This window comes from Monopterus albus, unplaced genomic scaffold (assembly GCF_001952655.1).
Source record: "Monopterus albus unplaced genomic scaffold, M_albus_1.0 scaffold192.1, whole genome shotgun sequence".
Classification (NCBI taxonomy): domain Eukaryota; kingdom Metazoa; phylum Chordata; class Actinopteri; order Synbranchiformes; family Synbranchidae; genus Monopterus; species Monopterus albus.
Genome location: NW_018128072.1, coordinates 561,187 through 586,689, shown reverse-complemented (window position 1 = coordinate 586,689; position 25,503 = coordinate 561,187). Strand labels below are relative to the sequence as shown.

The following is a 25,503-nucleotide window of genomic DNA, read 5'->3' as shown; positions in this document are numbered from 1 at the left end:
CCCAGAACGCCTATCAGGCCTCTCAAAATAACTCCCAGCAGCAACAGCAGCCAGGCCAGTATGTACCAGGGCTGGGCAGAGGAGAAACCAACAAAAACAAAAACCAAAAACAAGGGCAGCAACTGTGGCATCGGATGAAACGTAAGATTAACTGTTTTCTGGGTTAGCTAACACATGTTATCTCAGCTTAATTACAGCAGTGATTTTAATGTAGGTATCACTGCTTACACATTACACAGTCTTTCTAATACATTTTTCTTATAGAATAACATGACAAATACATCAGTACATGTTTAAAGGGAACATTGTGGACATGAGCAAGAAAACAGTTTTAGTTCTTTTAGTTTTTTAGGTCTTTTCCTTTTATCTTTTTGTTCACACAGAAGCACCTGGGACAGCTGCTGTGAAGTTCAATATTCCCAAGAGGCCCTATCAGGTTCAGTGTTCTCCAGTCTCCAATCAGGCTTTTCCTCCAGGCGAGCAGCCCTCAGGATTGAATCCAACTCCTTCCTCCCCAGCTACTGCTGTACCTGGAGGTGCTCCGACACGGTGAGAACTGGTCTGTTTCCACAGATTCTGTCTTTGTAAATATGTTAACTCAAAATCCTTTGTTTCCAGACCCCAGGACTGGCCCCAAGCCATGAAGGAGTACGTTCAGCGGTGTTTTGCAGCCTGTGAGACGGAAGAAGACAAAGACCGCACAGAGAAGGTGCTAAAGGAAGTCCTGCAGGACCGGTTAAAGGACGGCTCTGCTTACACCATTGACTGGACTCGTGAGCCATTGCCAGAGTGAGTTTAGCAGTGACTTATGTTTTCCTAATGTATGTATTTAATTATTCAAACTACTGCACATCAACTTTGCAGATTAAACAAATATTAATATGGTATAATGTGATATGTTTTAATTGAGTATCACAGAGGTGAATTCTGGGTTTGGTTCCAATACGTTTAAATTGAAACAGTCTCAAGTGATGTGTGTCTTTGGCTCTGAATTGTTGCAGATGCTTGTTGATACAATTGCCTGCCAATTGAGCACATACTGATACTTGGAGCTTTGTTTTCTTGCAGCCTAAAGGTCAAACAGTCTCGTTGGGAAGCTGTTCCACAACAGAGGACAACAGATAGCTCAGTTAGCCGTGGTGGAATCACTGTGTCTGCAGCTTCAAGAGGCAGGGGTGGTGGACACAGATTGGGCCATTACAGAAATATATTTTCTCAAAGGAGTCCATCTTCTAGTTCCTCCCATTCCTCCTCTCGCTCACCATCTCCCTCTCATGGCCGACAGAGGGATCGCAGTCACCAAAGGCACAGGAGAAGGTAAGACAGCATGTCTCTGCCTTTTCTTTGGAGACTGTAGATGCTCCTATGCACCTCTTTTCTAAATGTGTTGTGTCTTTATGCTCCCAGTGATTCCGGCTCCCAGTCAGACAGCAGTATTTCCAGTGACCTCCGACCTCAACTGTCAAGACGAAGTCAGAAAGGAGCACGTGGTCGTGGTAATGATAGGGATAGAGGACGAGGAGGTGGAGAGAGGGGACGAGGAAGAGGAGGAAAAGCCAATAGAGGAAGGCGGTAAATGAATAAATATTTTTATGAAAGTCATGTTGAGGTGTCTATTCAGGCCCTTTTATCATTGGTCACTGGGGATAGCTTGTAAATAACCTTCATTTTTCTACAGAAACATGGACGATTCCAGTGCAGTTGTTGGAAAAAAGAGGAAAGGCGGCAGTGCTGGTTTCGATTTTCATGACCCCAACAGAGAGGCCAAGAAGCAGAGTAGAGCAGCTCGTTTCCACAAGCAGCTTCGTTCAGAGCCCCTGGTTCTCTCCATCAGTACCCTGGACCTACCTGATGGAACACAGGAGTGCCTCAGCTGGGAGGACTGCCCCATTGTGGGAACATGTCAGGACATCACTAAGTCTTATCTACGTCTTACATGTGCTCCTGACCCCTCTACTGTGCGTCCTGTGCATGTAAGTTGTCTCCAGTCCGCCTTGTTAACATATTCTTGCTGTAGTTTGCGTAATATAATGTTTTTGGGTATATGAATATAATGTGCACTTTCTGGCCCTATGCATTGCAGGCTACCAAGATTCAGGTTTTCACCTGTTTCTTAACTTATTTTCACCCAGGTGCTGAGAAAATCCATGCAGGCTGTGAAAGCCCACTGGAAAACCCACCAGGACTACGCCTACGCCTGTGAACAGATGAAATCCATACGTCAGGACCTCACGGTTGGTTACCTTTACATCAATTTCATTTGTCTTTGTCATCTTACAATGCTCACCTCTGTCTGGGTTAGTTTTTTCTTCTTCGTTTTATTTACTTTCCTTTTCCCTGTCACTATTTAGGTCCAAGGAGTTCGTACTGACTTCACAGTGGAAGTGTACGAGTGTCACGCACGCATTGCTCTGGAAAAGGCGAGTTAATTTTCCTCCATTAGAGTTGCATTAGCTAAAACAACATTTTATATATATATATATATTTTTAAAACTGGTTTGAATGTTTGTCTTTAGGGAGACCATGAAGAGTTCAACCAGTGCCAGACCCAGCTGAAGTCCCTGTATAAGGACACTCCCTCAGAGAATGTTGGAGAGTTTACAGCGTATAGATTGCTGTATTACATTTTCACTAAAAACTCAGGAGGTATGCTCATATTGTCCCCCCCCCATATTTCTCCTCGCACATGTTCTCACCCTTTGCATGTTTTTCTTCCAAATTTTAATCATGGCCATTTATATTCCCTTCCAGATCTGACCACTGAGTTGGTGTACTTGACCCCAGCGCTACGGGCAGATGCGTGTGTGGCTCATGCACTTGCACTCCGGGCTGCCTGGGCATTAGGAAACTATCGGCGTTTCTTTAAGCTCTACCTGGAAGCCCCACGCATGGCTTCATACCTAATTGACAAGTTTGTAGAGAGGGAAAGAAAGGTTGCACTTCGGGCCATAGTTAAAACGTAAGTCATGTTTTATAAAGATGTATTGACAGATTTTAGGTTCTCATTACTAAATGCTAATTAATTTTTGTGTTTCATCTGTTCACAGGTTCAGGCCCGATTTGCCGGTGCAATATGTGCAGTCCACTCTGGGTTTCCCTTGTTTAGACTCCTGTATGACCTTTCTTACTGGGCTAGGTGTCACGTTCACCCCCTCAGACCCCCAAAAGATAGACTGTAAAACCAGCACAGCCTCTTTGGCTGCCTCCTGAGGGAGTGGGTGCTAGCACACTGAAGGGAGGCAGTAAGGGACCATTGTGGATCCTTTTGATATTCAATACACTGCACCTAGACACCTCAGACAGTTCAGATAGAGTAGTGGCAGACTAACAAGAAACATGCTAACATATTCTGCTGCAAGACCTGAATTTTAGATGCAGATGTAGTTTTCTGACAGGGAAATTAGCTGTTTTAAACATGAGGGCTAATATCTGCACACTGTCACTCAATATAAGTTAGTCAAGTGGCCAAGTTATCTCGCTAAATTTACAATGCCAGAGAAGTGAGCAAACATTTTAAATTGGGATTATCATATAGTCTCAGCACTTAGAGGCCAAGAGATCAGACAGCACAAGCAGGGAAGCGTTCATCCTCCTTTACCACCATCAGATGTCAAAGCTAACAGTGTTATGTTTTTTCCTTCCTCAAGTCAGCAGCTCCAAGACCTGAAGGTTCAAGTCTTGTCAGTCAAAGGGGAAACAAACAGCTCTTCAAATAATTTATCCAGCTCTCTGCTGTTTGAAATTGAGCCAATGGAGTCAGATCGGCTTTGTATTTTCCTCTAAGAGACAGTGAGATGACAAGGTGAGAAGATGCCAGCAGTTTGTCTGAAAGAAGGAGTGGTGGTTTGTATGCCCTGCCGTCTGTCCTGTTTCCTCATCGTGTCCACAGTTAGCTGTTCATCCTTGTCCTTGTCCCCAGCCCGTGAAAGCAATGGACTGAAATCTGAAGTCTTGTTCCTATGGGGTATTTAATTTGCTCATCACTGTTTTGAACTGAGTGGCCAGCTTTGGGAAGAAGTCTCTATCTGGTGAGCATTGACTTTGTATATGACAAAGGATACAGCCAAGTGTTCTTCATCAAGTTCTCGTCCGTACCGTGGAGCTGCACTTCAGAATCAGAGTAGCCAGTGGCAGAGGGGGAATCTGCTTTCATCATCCTCAGGTAGAAGTTCCTGCCGGCACCTAGAGTCCAACATACTGCGGTCAACGCAGCAGAGTGCAGTGAAGAATCCCATCTTTCATCTGTGTCTAATGTTTAAACTTCATCGGCTGTTACTCAAAAGCAACACGGCATCTTCAGGTACAGCTAAAGGAGAATTCTGCATGGTGGAGCATTAAAGAAAACAGGCTGCTTCTACACAAAGAATTAACGAGTGGTTTGTATGCTACATCTGGCTCTGGCGTTTGCAAGACTGGTAAGCAAAAGGGACTTCTCTGGAAGGAGGTGGATGATGGCCCAGCAGATGTTATCTCTGTTTTTTGTGTTGCTCAACAGCAGTATTGGCCTTTCTCTTCAGGAAAGGAAAAATTATGGACCTACACCCAGTTTTATGAAAACATAACAGGCTTATATTGGACAAGTTAATTATCATAACAAATTTGGCTAACTGCTAAAAGACGCCAGAAATAGTACTGCACACTGGTGTCTGAATGTCATATGATAAAGTATTTAAGTCAAAATGTGTTTTAAACACACAATTTAATAAATAGAAGCGCAAACTAGTGCTTTCATTTTTCCAGATGGTATGAAATTTCCTACAGTAAAAGCTGTAGCATAGTGTACTGAAAAGCTTCTTTAAGTGGTTTGGAATTGTGGAGTTAGTTCTTGGATGGGATTTTTCATCCCTTTTTTGCTCTTTTCAGATTTGTGCTTTTCATGACCCAACAATAATATTGGTAATTGGGAGAAGATCTATTAAAATAGTTAAAGCGGTAGTGATTAGACAATTCACAAATGAACCCCTAACCAACATAACCTTTGAAACTATCAAACGTATTTTGTAATTTGGGCTGTCGTACAAAATGACCAAGCTTAAACTGAAAACAGGTTATTCCTCATAATCAATTTTTTTTTTTTTTAATTTTATTTTAGCAGTATTAGTTTCCACTAGAAATATTGAGCTTGAGGTGTTTAAGACTGTGGTGTAACTGCCCAGGACACAAGTGGCTGCAGGCTTGATGTACAATCCACATGTCTAGTTGTGTAAATATTTTCTGATATTGCTGTGATTTCTTTTCAGTTAGTGCATAGGGTTGTTTTTTTTCCCCCTCCTCCCTCTTACCCAGGTAAGACTGACTTTTTTCCCCTGGGATCCACAAAATTCTTAGAACTATGATGTGAATATGTAAACTTAATGCATACAGGTCTGCTTTGGATTGTGTGCTGTGTATTCATCACAGTAGTTACAGGGGAAGAGTTGGTAATTGCCGGTGGTACAGCCTGAAAGCACTGGTAAACAAACCACATTCCGAGGGAGGTCATGCTCAAATTCAAAGAGCTGGTTGTTTATAACACTCCCACATTGTGTCACTTGCCTGTTTTTTGACAAACAACAAATTCCCATCAATCTGACAAGTCACTTGCAAACCTGGACCATCAGTTTTGTTTTCACGCTCTTCATTATTGCAGACATTTTGTGACGATGGTGATCTCAACATGTTCTCTTTCTTTCCCCTTCATCTACCTTGTCCTTTGTCCTCCTTGCTGTTCCCTCCTCTCACTCCCTGAATCTCTCTCACACACCACCAGACTTCTCATTCTTCAGCTCTTGGTACTGCTGCATTGCAGGAGCCCACGGAGTGATGATAAGTGGGCGAACCTCCTCCAGACGCCAGCCGGAGAGAGTGAATTGTGAGCAAACATGGTTTGACCCACTCAAGTCGAAGCCATACAACTGCAAAAATACATGGGAGCCTCACATAATGAAATGTGGCAAATGTTGAGCCACATGTGATTTGCTGCTAACCCAAATATTGAAACATTTTTCTGTGTAACATGATGCCTAGTTTTAAACCGTGTTTGATAGTTTCCATGTGCTGTTTTCTTTTTGTCCAGACACATTTCCATTTTTTGATTAATCTGTCTGCAATTGTTTGCTTGTAAAATAAGTTATCTACTTTTTTTTTTCCATGTTAGCCAATCTATTTTATGATTAGGAATAATTTAGCTTGTTTGCTGGGCATGCTTGTTTTCAGTCAGTTGTTAGCTTTGAAAAAGAGGACCCCCCAAAATAAAATGTGTCTGGACAGCCAGAAGTTGTAGTCATCCTCAAAGTTTATCTGTATTTAGTTTAGTTTTTTTTTTTAATATATAATATTTAGGTAGAGTTGTGAATGACCGCTTCTTCACATGTGATGAACTTGTTGACTGTGTAAATGTAAAATTTCACACAGGCTTTGTGTGTAGAGGATGTTTGCTATATAGACATTTTTTGTTTTGGTTTTGGTTTGGTTTTTTTGTGGAAAACTCACCCCAGACAGCTAACAGGATACATTTTCATTTAGGAATTTTTTTTTTTCCTCCTATGATGCGTGAGTCATGTTTTCAGTATTCGTTTGCTCCCATGTTAATGTATACCTCCATCAGTTTTTGTAACTCCTTCCCTGACACTTGAACCCCCATGTCTCTCCCCTCATCTGTGGTCATTTCCCTTTAACCCATCTTCATTTGAGTTTCTTGTCTCTGTTCTCACTTCCTGATTCCCTCCCTTGCATGCTGCTCTCCTGATCTCTCCTGCACATCTCTAACCAGTATTTTTCTCTTCTTATTCTTATCTTTTCCTTTTAATATTGAAAATGTTGGTGACTGTTTGCCTTGTGCAACTAGTCACTCTCACTAGTAAGTATAGTATTGTGTCTGCAGTGCTTTAATAGTTTGTGTTGCAGCTCACTAACACCTGGAGTTAAAGGTTTATCTGCAATGTCTCCTCCCTAGTCCCCTTCCTCTACAGATCTGATATGATAACTGCCATTTTGTAAATAACTTGTACATATTCTCTTTTGAGAAAAAAATCTAATAAAATTCAAGTATGAAGGGTAAATAATGTGATTGCTTATTACAACCACAAGTTGTGGATTCATTAGCCAAGTGGATAAAACAAGCACAAGTGTTTTACATGGTCTATTTATTGTGAAATGTTATGGAGTGAGAGACACTGGTGACACTGAGAAATAGACTAGATATGAGATCAGTTAGGTTACTTGACACAAGGAAGCAGTTCTCCTTCATCCAGCTCTCACATTTTAACATGAGGCTAAAGATGACTGTCATTGGAGTAGTTGGGTGAAGCTGGTATTTGGTGGTGCAGTAAAAAGGAAAAGTTGAAATTTGAGAGCAAGAACAGAATATAAACCAGCAACAAAAGAGAAATATAGAAGAAATAAAAACTACATGCAGTTAGTCATAAAAAGGAAAGTACAGCAAATAACTGAATTGGGTAATTTAAAAGGTTCAGCAAATGGGCCAGGACAGAAACGATGTACAGCAGGCGAAGGTTTAAAAGAAGCTTTTTACAGAAAGTGCATTGAAAATAAAAATGTTTCAACCACCAATGAAAGCCTCATTTTTGTAATGCTTCCAAATACAATATACCTCTACATTTGTTTATAAAGGCCCATCTAGTAACTTTACCTTTATAGTACCCTAAATGTCAATACATAGTGCAGCTTGTCATTTCATGTGTTAAATAGTTTTATAAGAACTGAACATTGTTTATTGATCAGTTTTCTAGTGTAACATACTGTAGTCTGGCTGAGAGTTTCACAGCTAGTGGAAAAGTAACAGCAACTACTTAGAATGGAGAAAGAAGCTAAAGTTAAGCTGCAGAACTAACTCCAAATTATATCAATAAACTCAGAAGGCAAAGAGAGCTAAGCTTGGAAAGGAACAGATAAAGACCAGAAGCTAACATGGCCAGAAAAATGACCTGCATAGTTTACAGGAGCAGAGGAGAAAACCAAAGGTTTCAGTTGCTCAGGGGGAGAAGATTTTTAATTTATTTTATCTAGGTACAACTATACCTACTACTACCAAGCTAGAATTAATCTGAAGTGCATAAAATAAATACAAGAAGGCAGACCAAGGCTAAATTTAAATACAGTGACGTAGAGCAAGACAGAAGATAGGAGAATAAAGAAAAAAGTAGTAATAAGTCACTAGAGAGAAAATGGAGTGATGAGAAAAGCAAATAAGGAAAGTTAAAAAAGCGTGAGTAGGAAACAGGCAGAGCCTGATTCAGTTGCAATTTATGGTCTAATGGGAACAATCATACACCCTCAGCAGAAATGCTGTATGTTTGCCAAATATTTCATAGACAGTTTTACACAGGCCAAGTTCTCTTTGGCAATACATGTGCCCAGAAACAAAAGGTGAAGCCCAAAGAGTGATGAGAAAAGAAAATAGACTGAGGAATCATAGTTACAAGAATCAGTAAAGAACAGAGAGCAGTTTTATTTAGAGGTAAAAGTGAAGCACAGCAGCAAAGAGCGCGACAGAAACAAAGACAAGACCGATAAAAAATGATCAACACAAATCAAGTCATTCAACAGTTCTGAGTGAGGAAAGGCGAAGAAAATACAGGAAAAGATGACAAAAAGGCAACATCTGACAAGAGTTTGAACAGAACAGAGCAGAATCCTTTAATTCATGCACAGTTTGGCCTCTAATCCTCAGTTTGTGTTGTACAGCTCACAGCAAAACAATTTTTCCTACTGCAGTTGGTGAACATGTACCTATGTGAATATAAAACAGGGTTTAAAACTACCCTGGGTGGTAGACATAACAAAAAGCACTGGTTGGGCATCAGCTCATCATGTAGTGAGGTAGAAAGCCACAGAAACAGGAAGTAAACTATGTTAGTTAGGATTTATGGACAGAAAAGTGGTGAGGAAAAGCAAGCTCTGCAGAATCAAAGATCACAAGGATCAGTAACGAGTGCTGTATGAAAAACGACTAATACTGTATATGAGAGGTAGATTGTTAGAAAAGGAAAAAAAGAAAAAACCAAATGAAATCCCAACTACATCCTGGCAAATATTAATTCTGCATTTGTAATAACAATGCCAGTGTCACAGCTGTCTCTCAGTCAACTGCATAATTTAACACTGATGAATAACCTCACTCATACTTCACTCATTGCTCACACAAACACACAATCAGAGATTCTGCCAATAGCTATCAATATGTTATCTGACATGGCACAAAATGTTCTTTTTTGTACAGTTGCAACTGAGAAACCTGAAAAATTCTAGCTACTAATCACAAAAACCACTCTCAGCATTTTGCACCAGCTTCTGTAACATTAATATCAATAACTTCAAATACTTTAAATTCAGAGAACATAATCTATTAAAGGTTATAAGCAAATGTATATATATTAACATCCTCTTCTGTGTGGTAAGTATTCAGTGAACATGTCCTGCAGTATTTACAGCTTCAGTCTGTTTAGTCTCTTGAGGGAAGGTTGTGATGAAGACGAGGTAAAACCACTTCCCCATAGGGATTTCATAACCTGTCCTGCAGCATCCGTAGATCAGTCAATCCATCCCAGAGTTCAAGAGAAACCTCGTCTCCCTCAGTCTCAGTACGGTGTGAAGCGGTTGTATCCTCCTCTGTACAAACTGGCCTGTAGACAGAAGCAACATGCAAGTGTCAACACAAAGCTAACATCTTTCAGCAGAGACTGTGTGTTTTGACAGAACTCACCATTGTACCAACTCCATATGATGTTGTTGGTCCAACTGAGTGGTGATAAGGATCTGCAGCTGTAGCATAAACCCGCCCGTACCTGAACAAAGGCATCAAATGCAGATTTAGGATTTAGAACATTATGTTGAATCCAAATTCCCCAGTGAAAACATAATCTTGTAAGAGATTCTGACAAACAGCCACCAAAAAATCTACATAATATCAGTTTTTTTCTTTCTTACTTTTTTATTTTGAAATAATTCAGCTGTTCAGTTACACTTTGTGTACATATTCCATTATTTAACTGAAGTCAGAAAAGTCTAAACTAAAGTCAAAATCCCATAACAATCTGTGAAAATAAGAAAACAATATACACAATCTGATAAATGGTGGATTTCTGAGGCTAATGCCAATATTTTAGTTATCCTGTAACAACATGTCATGATGTTCAGCTATCGGCCAACGTGTACATGTGTGTGGTGTTTATTTGCCTACCCATCACTGTAGGTTGCAGTGGCAGCAGATGCTGGTTGAGCCAGTCTGTAGGCTGTAGGATAACCACCCTGTACAAAAATAAACAATAGATGAATACAGTGACAAAAGGCAGCGTTACTGATTTTTAAGAAGAGTGTGAGAGGTACGCGGCTACATACGTAGACTTCTGTTCCATACAGTCCATCCTGATACACCACCCTGATAAAAGTGAGTAGCAATAACATTAAAATGTTTGGCAGTAGATTTGGTAAATTGTGGCTCCTAGATAAAATGACTCGTACCCAGGGTAGGCAGGCACAGCAGCAGGTGTAGCTGCAGCAGAACGAATTGTGTTGTAGACGGCTCGGCCTCGCCCACGCAGTGTAGAGCCCCTGTAGGCCAAGGTGGGAGTCGCCATAGGGTATGGGAAACTGGCAACTACAAAAGCGTCGAATTAGAAATAGTATATTGTACCGTGCTGATGATCTCATAGATTTATTTACCTGTATAGAGCTCAGGTGCATACATGGCTCCCATGACAGGGTTGATCTTCCATCCAGAAGCTGCACAGAGAGAAAAAATGTGAAAACGCTTCTTCTCCAAAAGCTATAAAAGGAAACTACAATCTCCTAGAATCCCTCAGCCCACAAATATGAAATGTACAATGATGATATGAAGATGTTTCATACTTGAAATTTCACTGTTCACGAGAGGCGTCTGAGGCTTCTTGGTAACCACTCTTGCAGTGGCATTATTAACCTGGGGAGACAAAGAACAAGAAAACGTAATGTTAAAGGATTATTATGTAGAATATTAATGTGGAAACCTACAAATAGTGGGAAACTGTCACTCACCTCAATCTTTCTCCCTTCCACAATCGTCCCATTCAGCTTTTCTCGTGCTCGGTCAGCCTCGGTTGCACTTTCGAAAGTGACAAATCCAAAGCCCTGCATGTTTTTATGGGTGTATTGTCAATTAATATTGTTCATTAAAAATTCTTTTCCATATTAGTTTCAGCTCATAATATTTCTGTGATGCTCACCTTGGAGCCCCTCTCATTGAAGATAATTTCTACATCAAGAATCTTGCCAAATTGCTGCAAGTGATTTTTGACAGTATACCATTATTAAATGTATCGACAAAGCACATGATTTGCATTTGACTGTTTCCAATAAGGTTGTAATATAATAGTTTCTAGTTTAAAAGTACAGTTCATTTCCTACCCCAAACATCTGGCGGAGGTCAGGGTCTCTGAAGCGGAATGGGATGTTGGAGACATGGAGGCGTTTTGGTTGGGCCTTACCTGACCCATCCTCCTCACTTCCACTTCCTGCTCCACCTCCGGAAGACACCGACACACTCAGAGCCTGGGGGTCAGAGGTCACGGGGGCCAACGCTTCCTCCTGGCAGTGAGAATGTATGAAACAGGAGGTGGGAGAGGAGGAGGAGAAGCGAGCACGTGGATAGATGAAGAATAGACAAGAAGGCAGAGAACATGAACAAGCAAACAAAAACAGAAAGACGGAAAACAGATGGAAAGTGTATGATGAGACAGATGTGAAGAAAAACAGGGATAGAGCATCAGTAGAAAAGCAAAGAAAGAAAGGGAAAAATCATGAAATCAGTTCACAAATCTTCTTTCACATAATTTCTGTTTGTGTAAAAATTCAGTTGCATAAGCGTCACATGGCATTAGGCAAAGACCATTTTCATGAAATCAAGTGATCCAAACAAAAGTTCAAAGAGCATTCAGCAACCAGTGATCCCTCTCAGGCAAGATGTGAGGAGGCGTGAAAAGGGCTCCGTTTTAGTGAGGCGTCTTTGAATACATGCCTGTAGGAGAATTGCTAAAGACTAATGCACAGTACACTACCTATAAAGATATCTGACACTAAACCTACAAATGTTCACTCCAGCTGTGGCAAAGAGGGTTAAATGAAGTTAAAGCTCCCCAGGGAAACAAGGACTGGAACTTAAGAGAGCTCATCTTATCTCAGCAGTTATCACTGATAAAGTAATGTATCTAACTTATTAAAACTGCCCCATGCAGAAAAATTCAGACTAATGTGCCAAATCCAAAACATTCACTATCCCACAATGCACCACGATTCTACAAATGTGTGTGTGTGTGTGTGTGTGTACACATATGGGCACATCTGTGTTGGTCAACCAGCATCATTAACCATTGCAAAACCAAGGTTAAATATTAAGACAAATTAATGAGTTTGCTGAGATGACAATAAAGGGTACCAGTATTATTACTAAATGAGCATATGTTTGGCTGATGCAGAAGTAGGAGAAAAAAAAAAACAACAACAAAGAAACAATTACAGCAAAGAAAACTTAAAACTGTGCTGATATGTGAAAACATAAAGTCTAACTTGAGTATTAGCATTCTAGTTCCAAGAGGCAGATCAACAGTGGGAAAGGCCTCAGTGCAGCAGTGAAATATAATATTAAACCAAACAAGGCAAAAAAAAGCTTTAAAGGGAAGACGGTGGTGGGGTGAAGGTAAAGGGGCAGAGATCAAAACTCAGTCTGAGGTCACAGTGCTGCTTTTCTGCCAGAGGTTAAAGGTCATGTGTCAAAGGGCATAATTAATGAGTAGAGATTGACAGGAAAAGGTACAGAAACACACTGACAAACATATCAATACACACAGGCCACTGGATTATGATATACTGGCTGGCCGTGGCTAACTACAGTACACAGCAGACCATCATCCGCCCACGTACACACCACAGACAGGCTAGAATGGACAGGAGTGGGAGACAGGTAGAGGGGGTGGAGTTGGGTGGCGGTGTCATGTCACGATGCAGAACTGTTTCCGGACCTGAGTGATATTTCAGAGGGGGAAAGGGGGGTCATCTGGTCAGCCTCCCCCTTTGACCCCCTCCCTCCATGGCGACGTCTCAACTTTTCCCGAAAATCAGCACGGACCCAAGTATTTCAGGGACTCTAGTAATAAAATATATAGATGGGGCCACAAAACACCATTTATGAGAGGAGGAAGAGAGATGTGCTGCAACAGCAGGATACAGAGCCGACCTGACACACACAGAGTATACACCTCAGTCATAATGGATGTCTTCATGCTTGCAACATTTGACTGGTCACTCCTTCTCAACTGCAGCAACCTAGCAAACCATTTCTTTCTAAGGACCAAACCTAGTTCCATATGAAACAGTATTTTTAAAGATATTTTAAAGAAATGACCATCTTAAAAAAGAGAGAAGAAATGTGGGTTTCTGCACTAAAGTCAAGAAAATATTTATCAAATTAGGAACTGGGTATTTCAGAAAATAATTAATAGTCTTATTATAGTAATGTATTGTATTTCTATTATCATTGCATAAAGGACTAAATAACTCACTGTTGCAGTTTCATTTTACTGCAAGTTGGCTACTTAATCTATAAAAAGGCATCCTTTTTTATTTTTATATGTTTACCTGAAAATGGTCACTGTTAGATTAATGTAGGTAAGTTAAAAAGTAGAGTATAAGTATAAGGTAGATATAATGAGTTACTTCCAGCCACTGGATATAATCTTACTGCACTGTCAGATTTCTTAAACACAGCTACAGACAAAAATGGCTTCATCAGCAGTGATACATTTACATTAAAAAAAAATCCATTACAATTATTCACTTTATCTGTCTTGCAAAAAAGTCACTTTGCTGTAACAACCTTGTGCACTAATTCCTTTTAACATTGTGAAATGAAATTTTATGCACTTCATTGTAAACTGTCAACATCAACACAGAGTCTCACAGCTATCACCTTGCAGGTTTTCTATTGTATAGGCAGCTACAGTAAATAAGACACAGGGGAGAAGGGAAAGTAGGGATTTGTTTTCAACAACAAATCCCCTCTCAGCTCCCCCCCCCCCCCCCCCCCCCCCCCGTCTAGACAGTGTGAGCAGCATTCCCCTACATGGACATAACAGTGGAAGTGGAGCTCTAAATATAGAAGGAAACTGTGCCTGGCCGTGTTCTTCTGATAGGATACGTTACATGGAAGGGCTACCTGCAGCGACAAGCTTCTTGTCACATTAAATGTCCTGAGGATCAAATTCTACTGGGACATGAAATTCTTGTCATTTTGTGAATTCCAACAACTTCACAAACTCTTCTCACCGTGGTACTGGGTGTCAGGCTCTCTGCGCCTTCGTGCTGAGGGCCCTGATAAACTCTGAGCTGGGGATGGTCGGCATACTCTGAACTGGGATGTGCCGAGCTAAAGTCAAGAGGTGGCAGCCTGCCCGCAGATGTTGGTGGACCTTGACTTGGCGGGGGGTAAGGGGGAGGTGGACCGGAGGCAGGGCAGGGTCGCCACTGCCAGGGACAGCCTCCTGGGTGGGGCCTCCCTGAAAAAGAGAGAGGGGGATGTTAGTGACTTCGTTTTCAAAGGAGACAAGGGGAATCATTTAAAAACTGTGAAAAGGATCAATGCAAAAGTTTATTGGCACAAAACACAGGAAAGGTGTATGCCAAACCATAATCAGATCCATAAAACTGTGCACACACATACTTTAACAACCTGCACCTTAAGAAATCACAATCAACTTGAGAATGTGCGACTTTGGTGAACCACATGTTTCCCCCAAAACACAATTAACCATAAATATGCAACGCAAAACACTCATGAATATTAATATTCTTATTATATTGATTGATCTTCAATCCTGGATCCTCAAGCAAACCGGAAGTTGTTCCAGTCCACTATCTTTAAGGACATTCCAAAGCTCTTATTCCTGTTCTGCAGAGCTAGGAGCGAGGATACATGAGAGCATCCTCCACAGAAGGATGGTAATTGGGCAATTCAGATGAAGGATCAGAAGAAAAGATGTCTCATGTCTGTGTATGATGTTTCCTTTTATTCCTCTCTCCTCACATCTTTTCCTTACATCTTATGTGGGCAGGACTAAGACACAAGGAAAAGACGCAAGTGAGGGAAAGGTGGATCCATTTAAGAGAATTGGGATTCACCCATAGAGGTGGACTCTGCTGCACACCATCAGAATATGTTGTATTTGTAAAGCATGTAAAGTCTATAGACATGCACATAGTTGAGGAAATTAACTGTCAATATTCAAACATAAGCAGGCAGAATATTTAACTTTCTTGGTGTGAATCAGAATTATACCTTTAAGCCGGATCAGTATAAAGTCCGGCTTCACATCACTGCTTCACCATCTGTCGCTAATTTTCCTCATGTCCAAAATGGGTTTGAATGTGCATAGAGGTTCACACTTTTTTAAAATATATCCTGATTTTTCTCCAGGAAGTAGCATGTTTCAAGCCCTGTTTGTGTGTGTGTAGTAAGCCCCTGGCCAGGACAGCAGCATTACAGGTTTCAGACATGAGAACTCAACATCATACACACATGCACAACAAACCAAATGCCAGGTAACAGTGTATGAAAGAGTTTTGTTTTTTTAAAGGTAAAAACAGAGAAGATACAATAATGATTATCAATATTACGATAGTATAAAGGAACTGTTCACCATGAGGTTTCTGATAGCCCTGAATACCAAGTTCTTTAATATCTGCTGATTATTCCAACTTTCCCATTCCTGTCTGCACTGTAGAACAGAGTCAGATTTTTTACAGTTTAAACATACAGACAAATTGCACAGCAAGAATGAAGAATACGTGAAGTAGCTACTGTTTTCTCTGTGTGATGTCAACAGTCTGAAATATAGGATCATACGATCTGGTAAGAGATATCTCAGATTGGTCCTGAGTCACATTTCTGCCAGAATTGTATTGTAACTTGGGATGGGGAGTTTTTCTGCTTTACCTAAATGTCAGGAACTAAATGTTGATATGTGTTTCAAATTTGACAGCAATCCTTAAAAGTGCAATACCAAATCTGCAAAAAGCAAATCTGCTCACCAGCCTCTAAATGTCTATATGCCTATTTAAACCAAGATCTTTGGAACTTCTGGTTCAAATAGAAAAATAAAAGTTATTATAGTTAGAACTGAGATAACTGGTCAACTATTGATTAGTCCTCACTTAACTTTCATCAGCATTTAAGCTTCTAAAATTTAAGAAATCGTTACTTTTCCTTGTTTTATATGATTGTAAATGGCTTTTTTTAATTTTTAGATACTTAGAGAAAAAGAACTGTGGTATCAGTTTTGTAATAATGAATAATGAAACATCCATCATGTTTAGATTTTAGACTATAATAAATCACTTTCCTCAAATCACATTATATTTAAAAATCGTGCAAACAACCAAGTTTAACCCCCCATTTCAGAAACAGTCAGAATCAAGCTGTGAACTTTACATGTCAGCACAGATGAGACCAGCACAGAAACAGAGGTGAACAACATCCCAAACAGCCCGAAAACAAGTGAATTGACCAGTTGAAAGTTAAAGGCAGTGTCTTACCACTTTACTTGTTTCCTTGATCGCTGATGCGTTGTTCAACAGCTGCTGCATGTTTTAATGCCATCTAACCGCCCGCCCACCACACCATAAGTGCTACTCACCCACCAATCACATCAAATGATCGCCAGAGCAAAAAGAGACTTAGGGGCCACACCAGCTGTGGTCATCTGTAACTGCCACCTTGTTACCCCCACCCACCTGTTTTTGACCTCACGCACTCATGAACACACACATTCACTCACAGACACTCACCTCAAACTATAGACAGAACTCTTCTCCCATGATGAGGTATTTCTAAATGTACGTAAATGCTCCTTAAACCAGTATATCACTCTGAAAGGTTGCCTCTAAGAATACCAGGTTTGAGAGGTGAACAGAAACATCTGTTAAACATCTCATCCTTGACTACATACCAATGACATTACATGACTATGTTGCCTTTAAATAACTGAGGACTTTGCCTATAAAGCAATTTATTAAGTTTTAATTTGTGGTTTCTGTTTTGTTCTAAATGACATCTATTGTGTAACCAGTGTCATAAAACATTTAAAGTCTACTGAAAATCAGCTCATTCAACTGTTCTTTTACTAGAAATGTTTGTGACGTCATGCGCAAATATTTAAGAATTATAAACACATCTTATAATGGCAGTAAATGACAGTGAAACAACACAGACTACAGCCAAAACTAGCACAAATTACATAGGGAGTACAGTATCTAGTTCACTATTTAGAATTACTAGTAATTGTATTTATTATCTTGCGCATCTTGTGATTTTGTGCAACTTAATGTTTTTGCTCTGGTACATTTCTAGATCAGGGAGTATTCTCATAAATAACTTCACAAAATACAGTCGCTGATAAATTCCAGTCAGTGTTTCAGTGTTTATGAAAAATAGCTTAATCTCAGCAAGATTACATATCTCTGACATTATTTAGAAGGAAAGTGGTAAAAAGGTTCCTTCAGCCTGTAAGGAAGTATATAATCCTTGAAAATCCAACCTGGAAAATCCAGAGGTTTGTGCAGTCAAGTAAGATGATGCACCAAATTATAATTTTCATACAGCTACAGTATATCCCTAGAACTGCAGCAGATTCACCCAGAACATTCATAACACTGAAATTATGATTACTTGTTAACACTCTAAACAGATAAGTATTATATAACTATCTTTACCCTGAACACATTACAGTAGCCTACTCTTAATTATAACTGACCAAAATTGGAATTTTAAGGCTGATATCAATATTTAACAAATTGAGAAAATCTGATCTGATATATTGGTGATAATTAAACAAGAACAACATTTTATAAAGCCACATCATATAATTCACATCATTCTCATACTCATCAAACCATTCAGTGAATTTATTGGTCAGCTCTATTCTTAATGGAGTAGTTTTCTATTGCAATATCAATACTTTGACTGAAGTATATAAAGAACTTTTTACCAGATATGTTGAACTCATATGTTGTCTTACAAGTCAAATTCCACAAGTTCAACAACCACAGTCAGGATTTATTATTAAAGTTCTGTCCTCTGTCATCTTATAATGTTGCATACAGTATACTGTGTCTCTATCAGCTGTTGCACTTTAGAGGTGAAAAAAAACAAGTGATGTGCAGCTAAGTCTGCTAGAACTGTGTTTAGTGTAGCAAAATATTTAATCAAACCAAAGTATTAACTAAAGTGTGGCCTGATGATGGTGCTAGATATAAAGTCAGGGGATCACCAAAGTTATTACAATTAATTCTGAGGTGGACAAAATAGATTGTACCAAATACAGTATAATGGTGAAACACCCAGAGCAAGTCAAGACATTTCAACTGAAAGCACAAAAGTCAACCTCATGGTGGTACCATAGAGGAAAAGTCAGGGGAATCATGGGCATCAGTAGGATTCATTCTCTGGGGACAGTGAATGTCTGTACAAAGTTTCATAGCAATCCATTTAAAAGCAGTTGAGATATTTCATTGTGGGCCAAAGTGGTTGACCAGCCAATACCTTGAGCCATGACACTAAACATGACAACCAGTGACTGACTGTCTCATAACTAAACAGAGAAGTGAGGATAACATCTGTTATCTATTAGATATCACCGTCTGGCCCTTCTCTTGCTCTGTATTCTCACAGGCTTTGACTATCAGCCACTAAGCCTGATTCAGTATCACAGCGTCAGCAGGCCTACAGAAATTGCGTCGTCCTCTCTGCCTAGCAGGCTTTTTAAAATTTACATTTGTTCCCTGTTTCTCTCGCCTTCCTCTTCAGCTGTCAGTTCGTGGTCAGAGGTCAGCGGCTCTGAGCCAGGTGCCTGCTGGGACAGCTGTCACAGGATTTACACACAGACAGCACTAACTGCAGATGTGGCCTTCTGGTGCTGGCCAAGGTGCAAATGTTTGCAAACGTAGCTTATTAAATTAAACTTAATATTCCTTCCTCCATTCCTTGATTCCCTTTACTCTGGTCTATCATATTCAGGTTAGACTGACTTGTATTATGTAGTCCTTGATGCATAGAGACAGAGAAAAGACAGCCACAGGACTGACATGTGACAAAGACATGACATATCCCTGGCTGGGGTTTAAACCTAGGTTTGATAATTAGTTGTCCCAGCACAATATGTCAGTACTGGAAAATTAAAATGCTGCACTTCAATCATACAAGTCTTGTTTGACCAAACTGCAGAAGGAGCACTTTGTCTTTGGAAATACATTATTTTATCAACAATACAAAAATGTAAGGAGGGTAATTTAATGTGTTTAATGAAGTTTAGTGTACCGGCACATTTTTTAGAACTATCTCCTTTTCATAGCAACATTTATTAAAGTTTTGTACTTTCAGTAAATACTCCAGTACCATCCTGCATTTGAGCCTGAGCCATGCCTGATGAAGGCCTGACTGCACTGAGGTATGACAGCTCTTATTGTTTGTCCAGTATAAACAAGCCTAAAAAGCTTGACGCAATTTTGACTGGAAAATGCCACAAAATTCATTTTTTTCCTTACTTTCATTTCAGTCAGTTTCAAAGCACATTTCCTTCTACACCTGTTTTCTCATGTTTCCAAAATAATCATGTCTTGTTAGTTAGCAATACTATGTGAAAATTATGTATAGCCTGCTAAACGCTCAGCTCTAAAATAAACAAAAGTAAAAATATGTATACAAGAGGAAGGTTTTGCATTTATTTTAAGAACAGTTAATTGTAGAAAACAAGATAGGTGACAGAATCTACTTCTGTGATTATCTGCTCAGGAGAGGAGGGCTAAAAATACAGCTGGTGTGAAGCACAGAAACAAGGTAAAGAGATACCAGATGCACTGTGGTATGTCAGGGACACACAGACATACACACACAGCCTGCTGGTAACCCAGAGCCTGGGGGATTAAAGATAGTCCTTCACATGTCCTTAGTATTAAATAAATAATATATTTCACAATCAGTGTACTTTGCCAGTCAGGCCTCTTTGATTTATCATTCTTCTAAAATAAGTAATACAACAGTAAACTGAATCAGACATGAGATGTGACTCACTGAGACAGAATTTGTCTTGTTCGGTGAATTAAATGCTTTCCTCTTCACTGGGAATATGGTTTATTAGCCATACTGACATTCATTTATAATTTACAATAAAGAATTAATTTGGATTTGAAATTATTAGTCGATCAACAGAATGAAAAATGACAGTTCTGATAATTAGTTGCTTCAGTCATTTTATGTGTAAAAATGCAACGATAAAAAGGATTTCAGCTCACCAAATGTGAATATTTGCCAGTTTCTCATATTCTTCATAAATTGATCATTTTGAATTTTGATCATATAAAACAAAACATTTGAACATCTTCGGGACTGAGAAATGTTGATGAGCACTTTAGTTAATATTGAGACATTTTATCAACAATTTAACCTAGTAAACAATCACTTTGATGAAGTCTTTTGAAGACAAATATTTATGTGAGATTTTGAAGTTACAAAGCAAACAAAGTTTACCTGAACTATGCTGGGGTAGCATGTGGTTGTCTGTGGGTACACAGGGAGTCCATAAGGCTGGAGGATCACAGTGGGTGAAGAGAGCATAGCCCAAAGCCACGCACAAGGATACAGGGAACAGTGGACAGTGGGAGAAAAGGAAAAGGAGAGCAGGGGTAAAGCAAGGGTTGATATGCACACAGAAGATCAGGCAATCTGGAAAAAAAGAAGAAAAATCCCAAAAAGAGAAAACAGAAGGTCCAAAAGGATGAGGGGACTGAAGGTTAAGACTATTTAACCTTGCAGATAAAACATGAAAATAGATAAATTCCACAAAACAACTGGTGTCCTGACCGGAAAAGACAGGATATAGGGCAATGAAAGAGAAAGCAAGTGAGCCTCTGTGTGTCCATCAGTTGATCATGTAGCCTGACAGACAGAAACACATGCTCAGGCTCCCATTACAGAGTTATATAAATAGTCACCCATGTCCTCTGAGTTTACTGAATCACCACCCTCACTTTCACACACTTTGTAATGCAAGATTTGCCATAGCTTGTTACGTGATTTTGTGCAGTCACAGTCTATTCAACAAGTGTTATGAGTAAAAGAAAACCCTGAACCCAGAACAAGCCATATGGCTCCATATATACTCAGAAGCTATATGCTCCAGCATATCTACAAGCAAGTAGAATGCATGGCTGGATTACCAGAGAGGGCCACCGGACACAGGCCAAGAAGACCAATAGGTCAGGGGACCATTGGTCCTGTATGAAGTGAAATATTTCTAGTTTGAAAGTCATAAAGCTCAGTTAAAAGACACAAAACATAAATAAAGATACACAAAACAACAATTAAAAAAAATTATCACAAGATGGGGTTAAATCACCACAAAGAGACAAAAAATACAAACAACATGATCGCTCATATCCATCTGGTGGTCTTATGTAGGAGAGGTGGGGGGGCCTTTAGACTGCCTGTGTCCAGGGGACCATTGTCTCATAATCAGTTTGTGGCGGAATAAAGATACAACATACATCTGACACTAGTACAACAGTATTTTCAGCTGTTTGCTGTTTGACCAACAGAGTGCAACAGCACCAACATTTCCACTTCCGTTTTGACACTGAGGGGCTTGATGGGAAATGTAGTATGAAGATGCCCTATAAATAAATGGGAACTTCCTTTCACGTCCTCTTTACTGCGCGAGCCTGAGTGAGGCAGGTATGAGGATATGCTTCAGCTTATTTCATAACACAAACTCATAGTATTTTGGTGTTGGAATTTATAAATGTTAACAGGCAGTGAAAGGAATCTTGGATGAATGTGCCTTATAAATAACTGTTTTTTTTTTTTTTACTGGATTGTTACGATAACGCTTATTCGGCTAAGCTAACACTAGCTTGTAGCATTGAACAACGTGGTGCGATGCAGGCCGCATCTGTGGGTGCAGCACCCGCCTTGTTTGGTTGATAATTTGCTGGTTTCTAGTGCAAGTTTAAGTTATTTATTCGAGTCACATACGCCTTTAGTTGTTGTCTGGCGTTGCAGTGTTGTGAATAGCCTCGACCCACATTGTCTCTCATGTAACCTAACGACAGCAAGCTAACCGTGAAGCCATCTGCTGGGTTTTGAGAGTAGAGTAGGTACTTTATTGGTCCCACAGTGGGGAAATTTCTGAGGGTTAGATACCTGCGACTAAGTAATATTTCACAAATAAATAAGACTTTACATCTCTGTTATTACTATGCATTGACTTTACAAATATGGAATTGGTACAGTTTTCAAAGCTGGTTTAGCAGAGAAACGGTAATCACAGACCTCAGTTTGTTATAGTATGAACATTAGTTTTGATTTAAAATCAATATAACTTTTCAAAGCTCAAGTCTAATCTAGTTAATAGTCTTAGTGGAGTTAGTTTCTGAATGTCACCTTGTTTGTGATATAGAAGTTAAAGCCATTTTCAGATAAGACGTGGTGGGCGATGTGCTCCACTGTCGAACCTGTTTATTTCTATGCGTTTAGTGGCCCAAGAATATCTGTGCTGCACAGCGTAGGGTCGCATGTGCTGTCCCTGGGCACTGCGCTTAAGTTAAAGGGTTTAACTTGGGCACAGCGCTCTATGACCACACTTCGACCTGTCAAATTGCAGAGAATCTGACAGACCACAAAGAAAATGGAGACGCTGGTATTAGCAGACCCACACCCATTTCTTCTTTGCTGCAGCTCCTTTCCTCCTACTCACCAATACAACTAAATCCAGTTTTTTTTGCTGACATGTAGATGGATGTATTGTGCATCTCAGTCCACTGCTTGAAAAATTAGTTTATCTACTAACCACCTCTTGAAAAGCTCTTTGGTCACTTGGCAACTAGTATCCAACGTGTGCAATTTGGGCGTGTGCCCACCTACCCGCGATGAGCTCAGTGCATACCCCATCTTATCTGAAAATGGCTTAAGGCCATAGTGTCTGTTTTTCATCTGCTTCAGAGTTAATGGGAAACACTTTTTTAGAGCTTTGTATGAATATTTGCCAGTAAAATAATTCATGTTTAATTTACTTGATGATGTCCTAATTTTGCAGGCACACTTAAGCCGCCATGCCCGTTGCCAGGAGTTGGGTTTGTAGCAAGACGTATGTCACCCCGCGACGTCCCTTTGAGAAGTCCCGTCTTGACCAAGAGTTGAAACTCATTGGTATGTTGTGATTAACACTGTCACTGTGCAACACAGAATACAGCATAATTTTAAAATCCTTTAGTTCCACTCAGTGTCGCCCACTTTCAGTTACTTTCGGCCTGATCATACTGAACTTAGAATATGTTGTTCTTTCAAGGCGAGTATGGTCTGAGGAACAAGCGTGAGGTGTGGAGGGTCAAGTTCACTCTGGCCAAGATTCGTAAAGCTGCCAGAGAGCTGCTCACTCTGGATGAGAAGGACCCCAAACGTCTGTTTGAAGGTATACAAAATATATTTTAATTGCAGGTTTAATCAGTGTGTTGGCCAATGATTTAATTATCAATTGTCAGACCTTTCTATGGTGTCACGAATTCCTCGTCAATGAGGCCAATATTGTCACTTGACTCACATTGTCATTTTGTGCCCGTATGTTTGGAATGGTAAGCTCATGGCTCCCGTGTGGTTTTGTAGGTAATGCCTTGCTCAGGCGTCTAGTGAGGATTGGTGTGCTGGATGAGGGCAAGATGAAGCTCGATTACATCCTGGGTCTAAAGGTCGAAGACTTCTTGGAGAGGAGACTGCAGACACAGGTCTTCAAGCTCGGGCTTGCCAAGAGCATCCACCACGCCCGTGTCCTTATCCGCCAGAGGCACATTCGGTAAGTTCTGCAACTCCTGGTTAACAAATGTTTAATATTAAAGGGTCACAAGTCTTTTGAGAAACCATCAGTGCTTCCTCTTCCATCAGAGGACCAGCAGCTTGTAACGCTCTCCGCTGAGATCAGTTAGACATTTCAACAAGGTCAATTCGGTATCAAAAACCGTATACCTTGTCAGTAGACATTGTCCAGAGCCAATCCTGCTGCCAAGGCCTTAGACTTTACCACTGGTGTTGTGACTGTCAGGTAAGGTATGGGGGAGTGCACCTTGGGCAATTGATTTAAGATGTATTTTCAGATCGTCTTTGGTATGAATTTTCATCAATGAAGCCTGCAATAAAATTCCCTTTTAAATTTCTCAGTTTTTCACTTTTAAAACAGAACAAGCAACAATTTGTGCATTCTGAAGTCTCACCCCTCATTATCTCTGTTGACAGTGTGCGCAAGCAGGTGGTGAACATCCCATCCTTTGTGGTTCGCCTGGACAGCCAGAAGCACATCGACTTCTCCTTGAGGTCTCCATACGGTGGTGGACGCCCAGGCCGTGTCAAGAGAAAGAATGCCAAAAAGGGTCAGGGTGGAGCCGGAGGAGCTGATGATGAGGAGGAAGATTAAGAAAGATGTTGTCAAGGAAGTGTGTTCCAAAACTCCCTGTTCTGTAAAAAATTTCAATAAAATGTTTGGTCTGACCAGAGAACTGACTTGTGTTGTTCCCCGACCCCTGTCTGGACTTTTGTAGCTTTGTACATGTTTTTAACGTCGCATAATGACGATGTTGTTATAAGTGAAATAGCTGTAGTCTCATACTGAGAAAGTAATTCACCTTCAAATGATGTAGGCTACTAGCTAATGGATGGGACAGTTATGAGTGTGCCACACCCCTACAGAATGGTACAGTCCAAATGTGGTAGGTAGCGTCATCTCAGGGTTGATTAATAGAACTCAAGCCTATTAATCAACCCTAAACCTAAATGTAGTTAAAACTCATTTGAAAGTCTCTCGCACCCAAACTGGAAAACTCAAAAACCAGTTCTATTTCTTGTTTACCTTCCACCTGCTCATTCAGAGTTTTTAAGTGAATTCTCAGACTTTTGGTCTATTTAGTGCTTAGTACAGATAAAATAATCATAGTAGGTGACTTTAATATTCATGTAGATGCTGATGACAGCCTCGGTGCATTATGTTCATTGTTAGACTCGGCTTTTCTCAAACTGTAAATAAACCCACTCACTGTTTTATTCTCACCCTTGATCTTGTTCTGACGTATGGCATCGAAACTGAACACTAGTTTTTCCCCAAAACCCTCTTCTGTCTGACCATTTTCTAATAACTTTTAAATTTACATTAATGGATTATACTCTGTGTGGGGAAACAATTCCACTACAGTAGATGTCTATCTGGCAATGCTGTTACCGAGTTTAAGGAAATAATTCCACCTATATCCACTTCAGTGCCATTTGCCAACACAGTGGAAGGAGTCCACCTTAACTTTACTCCCAAACAAGTTGATAGTATTGCAGCCTCCCTGCGTAATACACTTGATACTGTTGCCCCTCTGAAAAAGAAGGTAGTGAAACAGAGGAGGCTAGCACCGTGGTACAGCTCGCAGCTCCGCTCCCTAAAGCAGGCATCATGAAAA

General features: G+C 40.1%; 3 protein-coding genes and 1 long non-coding RNA gene across 4 annotated transcripts in view; 3 read left to right on the top strand and 1 right to left on the bottom strand.

Annotated features, from left to right (window-relative positions):
* leng8 (leukocyte receptor cluster (LRC) member 8) overlaps window positions 1-7,397 on the top strand; it is a 9,762-nt gene extending 2,365 nt beyond the window's left edge. Inside the window, exons 6-16 of the mRNA XM_020617586.1 lie at window positions 6-141; window positions 384-549; window positions 619-789; window positions 1,069-1,317; window positions 1,408-1,572; window positions 1,679-1,973; window positions 2,133-2,234; window positions 2,352-2,420; window positions 2,517-2,646; window positions 2,752-2,959; window positions 3,048-7,397. Coding sequence (XP_020473242.1) covers window positions 6-141; window positions 384-549; window positions 619-789; window positions 1,069-1,317; window positions 1,408-1,572; window positions 1,679-1,973; window positions 2,133-2,234; window positions 2,352-2,420; window positions 2,517-2,646; window positions 2,752-2,959; window positions 3,048-3,210 — 1,854 coding nt within the window. The 3' untranslated portion in view covers window positions 3,211-7,397. The remainder of the gene's footprint in view (window positions 1-5; window positions 142-383; window positions 550-618; window positions 790-1,068; window positions 1,318-1,407; window positions 1,573-1,678; window positions 1,974-2,132; window positions 2,235-2,351; window positions 2,421-2,516; window positions 2,647-2,751; window positions 2,960-3,047) is intronic.
* A 2,002-nt stretch (window positions 7,398-9,399) lies between these two features.
* On the bottom strand, window positions 9,400-21,046 carry rbfox1l (RNA binding fox-1 homolog 1, like). The gene is given in 13 exon segments (XM_020617639.1): window positions 9,400-9,623; window positions 9,704-9,785; window positions 10,181-10,248; window positions 10,339-10,378; window positions 10,462-10,597; window positions 10,663-10,722; window positions 10,849-10,918; window positions 11,014-11,106; window positions 11,202-11,255; window positions 11,383-11,562; window positions 14,296-14,474; window positions 14,477-14,525; window positions 20,549-21,046. Coding segments are annotated over 13 exon segments (1,143 nt in total). The 5' UTR covers window positions 20,636-21,046; the 3' UTR covers window positions 9,400-9,578.
* LOC109970223 (uncharacterized) lies at window positions 18,835-19,859 on the top strand. The gene is made up of 3 exons (XR_002276384.1): window positions 18,835-18,947; window positions 19,403-19,469; window positions 19,814-19,859. It is a non-coding gene; the product is annotated as an uncharacterized LOC109970223 (long non-coding RNA).
* A 610-nt stretch (window positions 21,047-21,656) lies between the features above and the next one.
* rps9 (ribosomal protein S9) lies at window positions 21,657-24,558 on the top strand. The gene is made up of 5 exons (XM_020617540.1): window positions 21,657-21,751; window positions 23,112-23,224; window positions 23,364-23,486; window positions 23,678-23,864; window positions 24,302-24,558. The coding sequence occupies exons 2-5, from the start codon at window positions 23,128-23,130 to the stop codon at window positions 24,477-24,479; spliced, it is 585 nt and encodes a 194-aa protein (XP_020473196.1). The 5' UTR covers window positions 21,657-21,751; window positions 23,112-23,127; the 3' UTR covers window positions 24,480-24,558.
* Window positions 24,559-25,503: the final 945 nt, after the last annotated feature.

Excerpts from the sequence above, each read along its gene's own strand:
- rps9 (XM_020617540.1), top strand. The coding sequence starts at position 23,128 with ATGCCCGTTGCCAGGAGTTGGGTTTGTAGCAAGACGTATGTCACCCCG. Across the intron at positions 23,487-23,677 it reads CCCCAAACGTCTGTTTGAAG|GTAATGCCTTGCTCAGGCGT; the intron begins GTATACAAAATA and ends GTGGTTTTGTAG. Across the intron at positions 23,865-24,301 it reads ATCCGCCAGAGGCACATTCG|TGTGCGCAAGCAGGTGGTGA; the intron begins GTAAGTTCTGCA and ends CTCTGTTGACAG.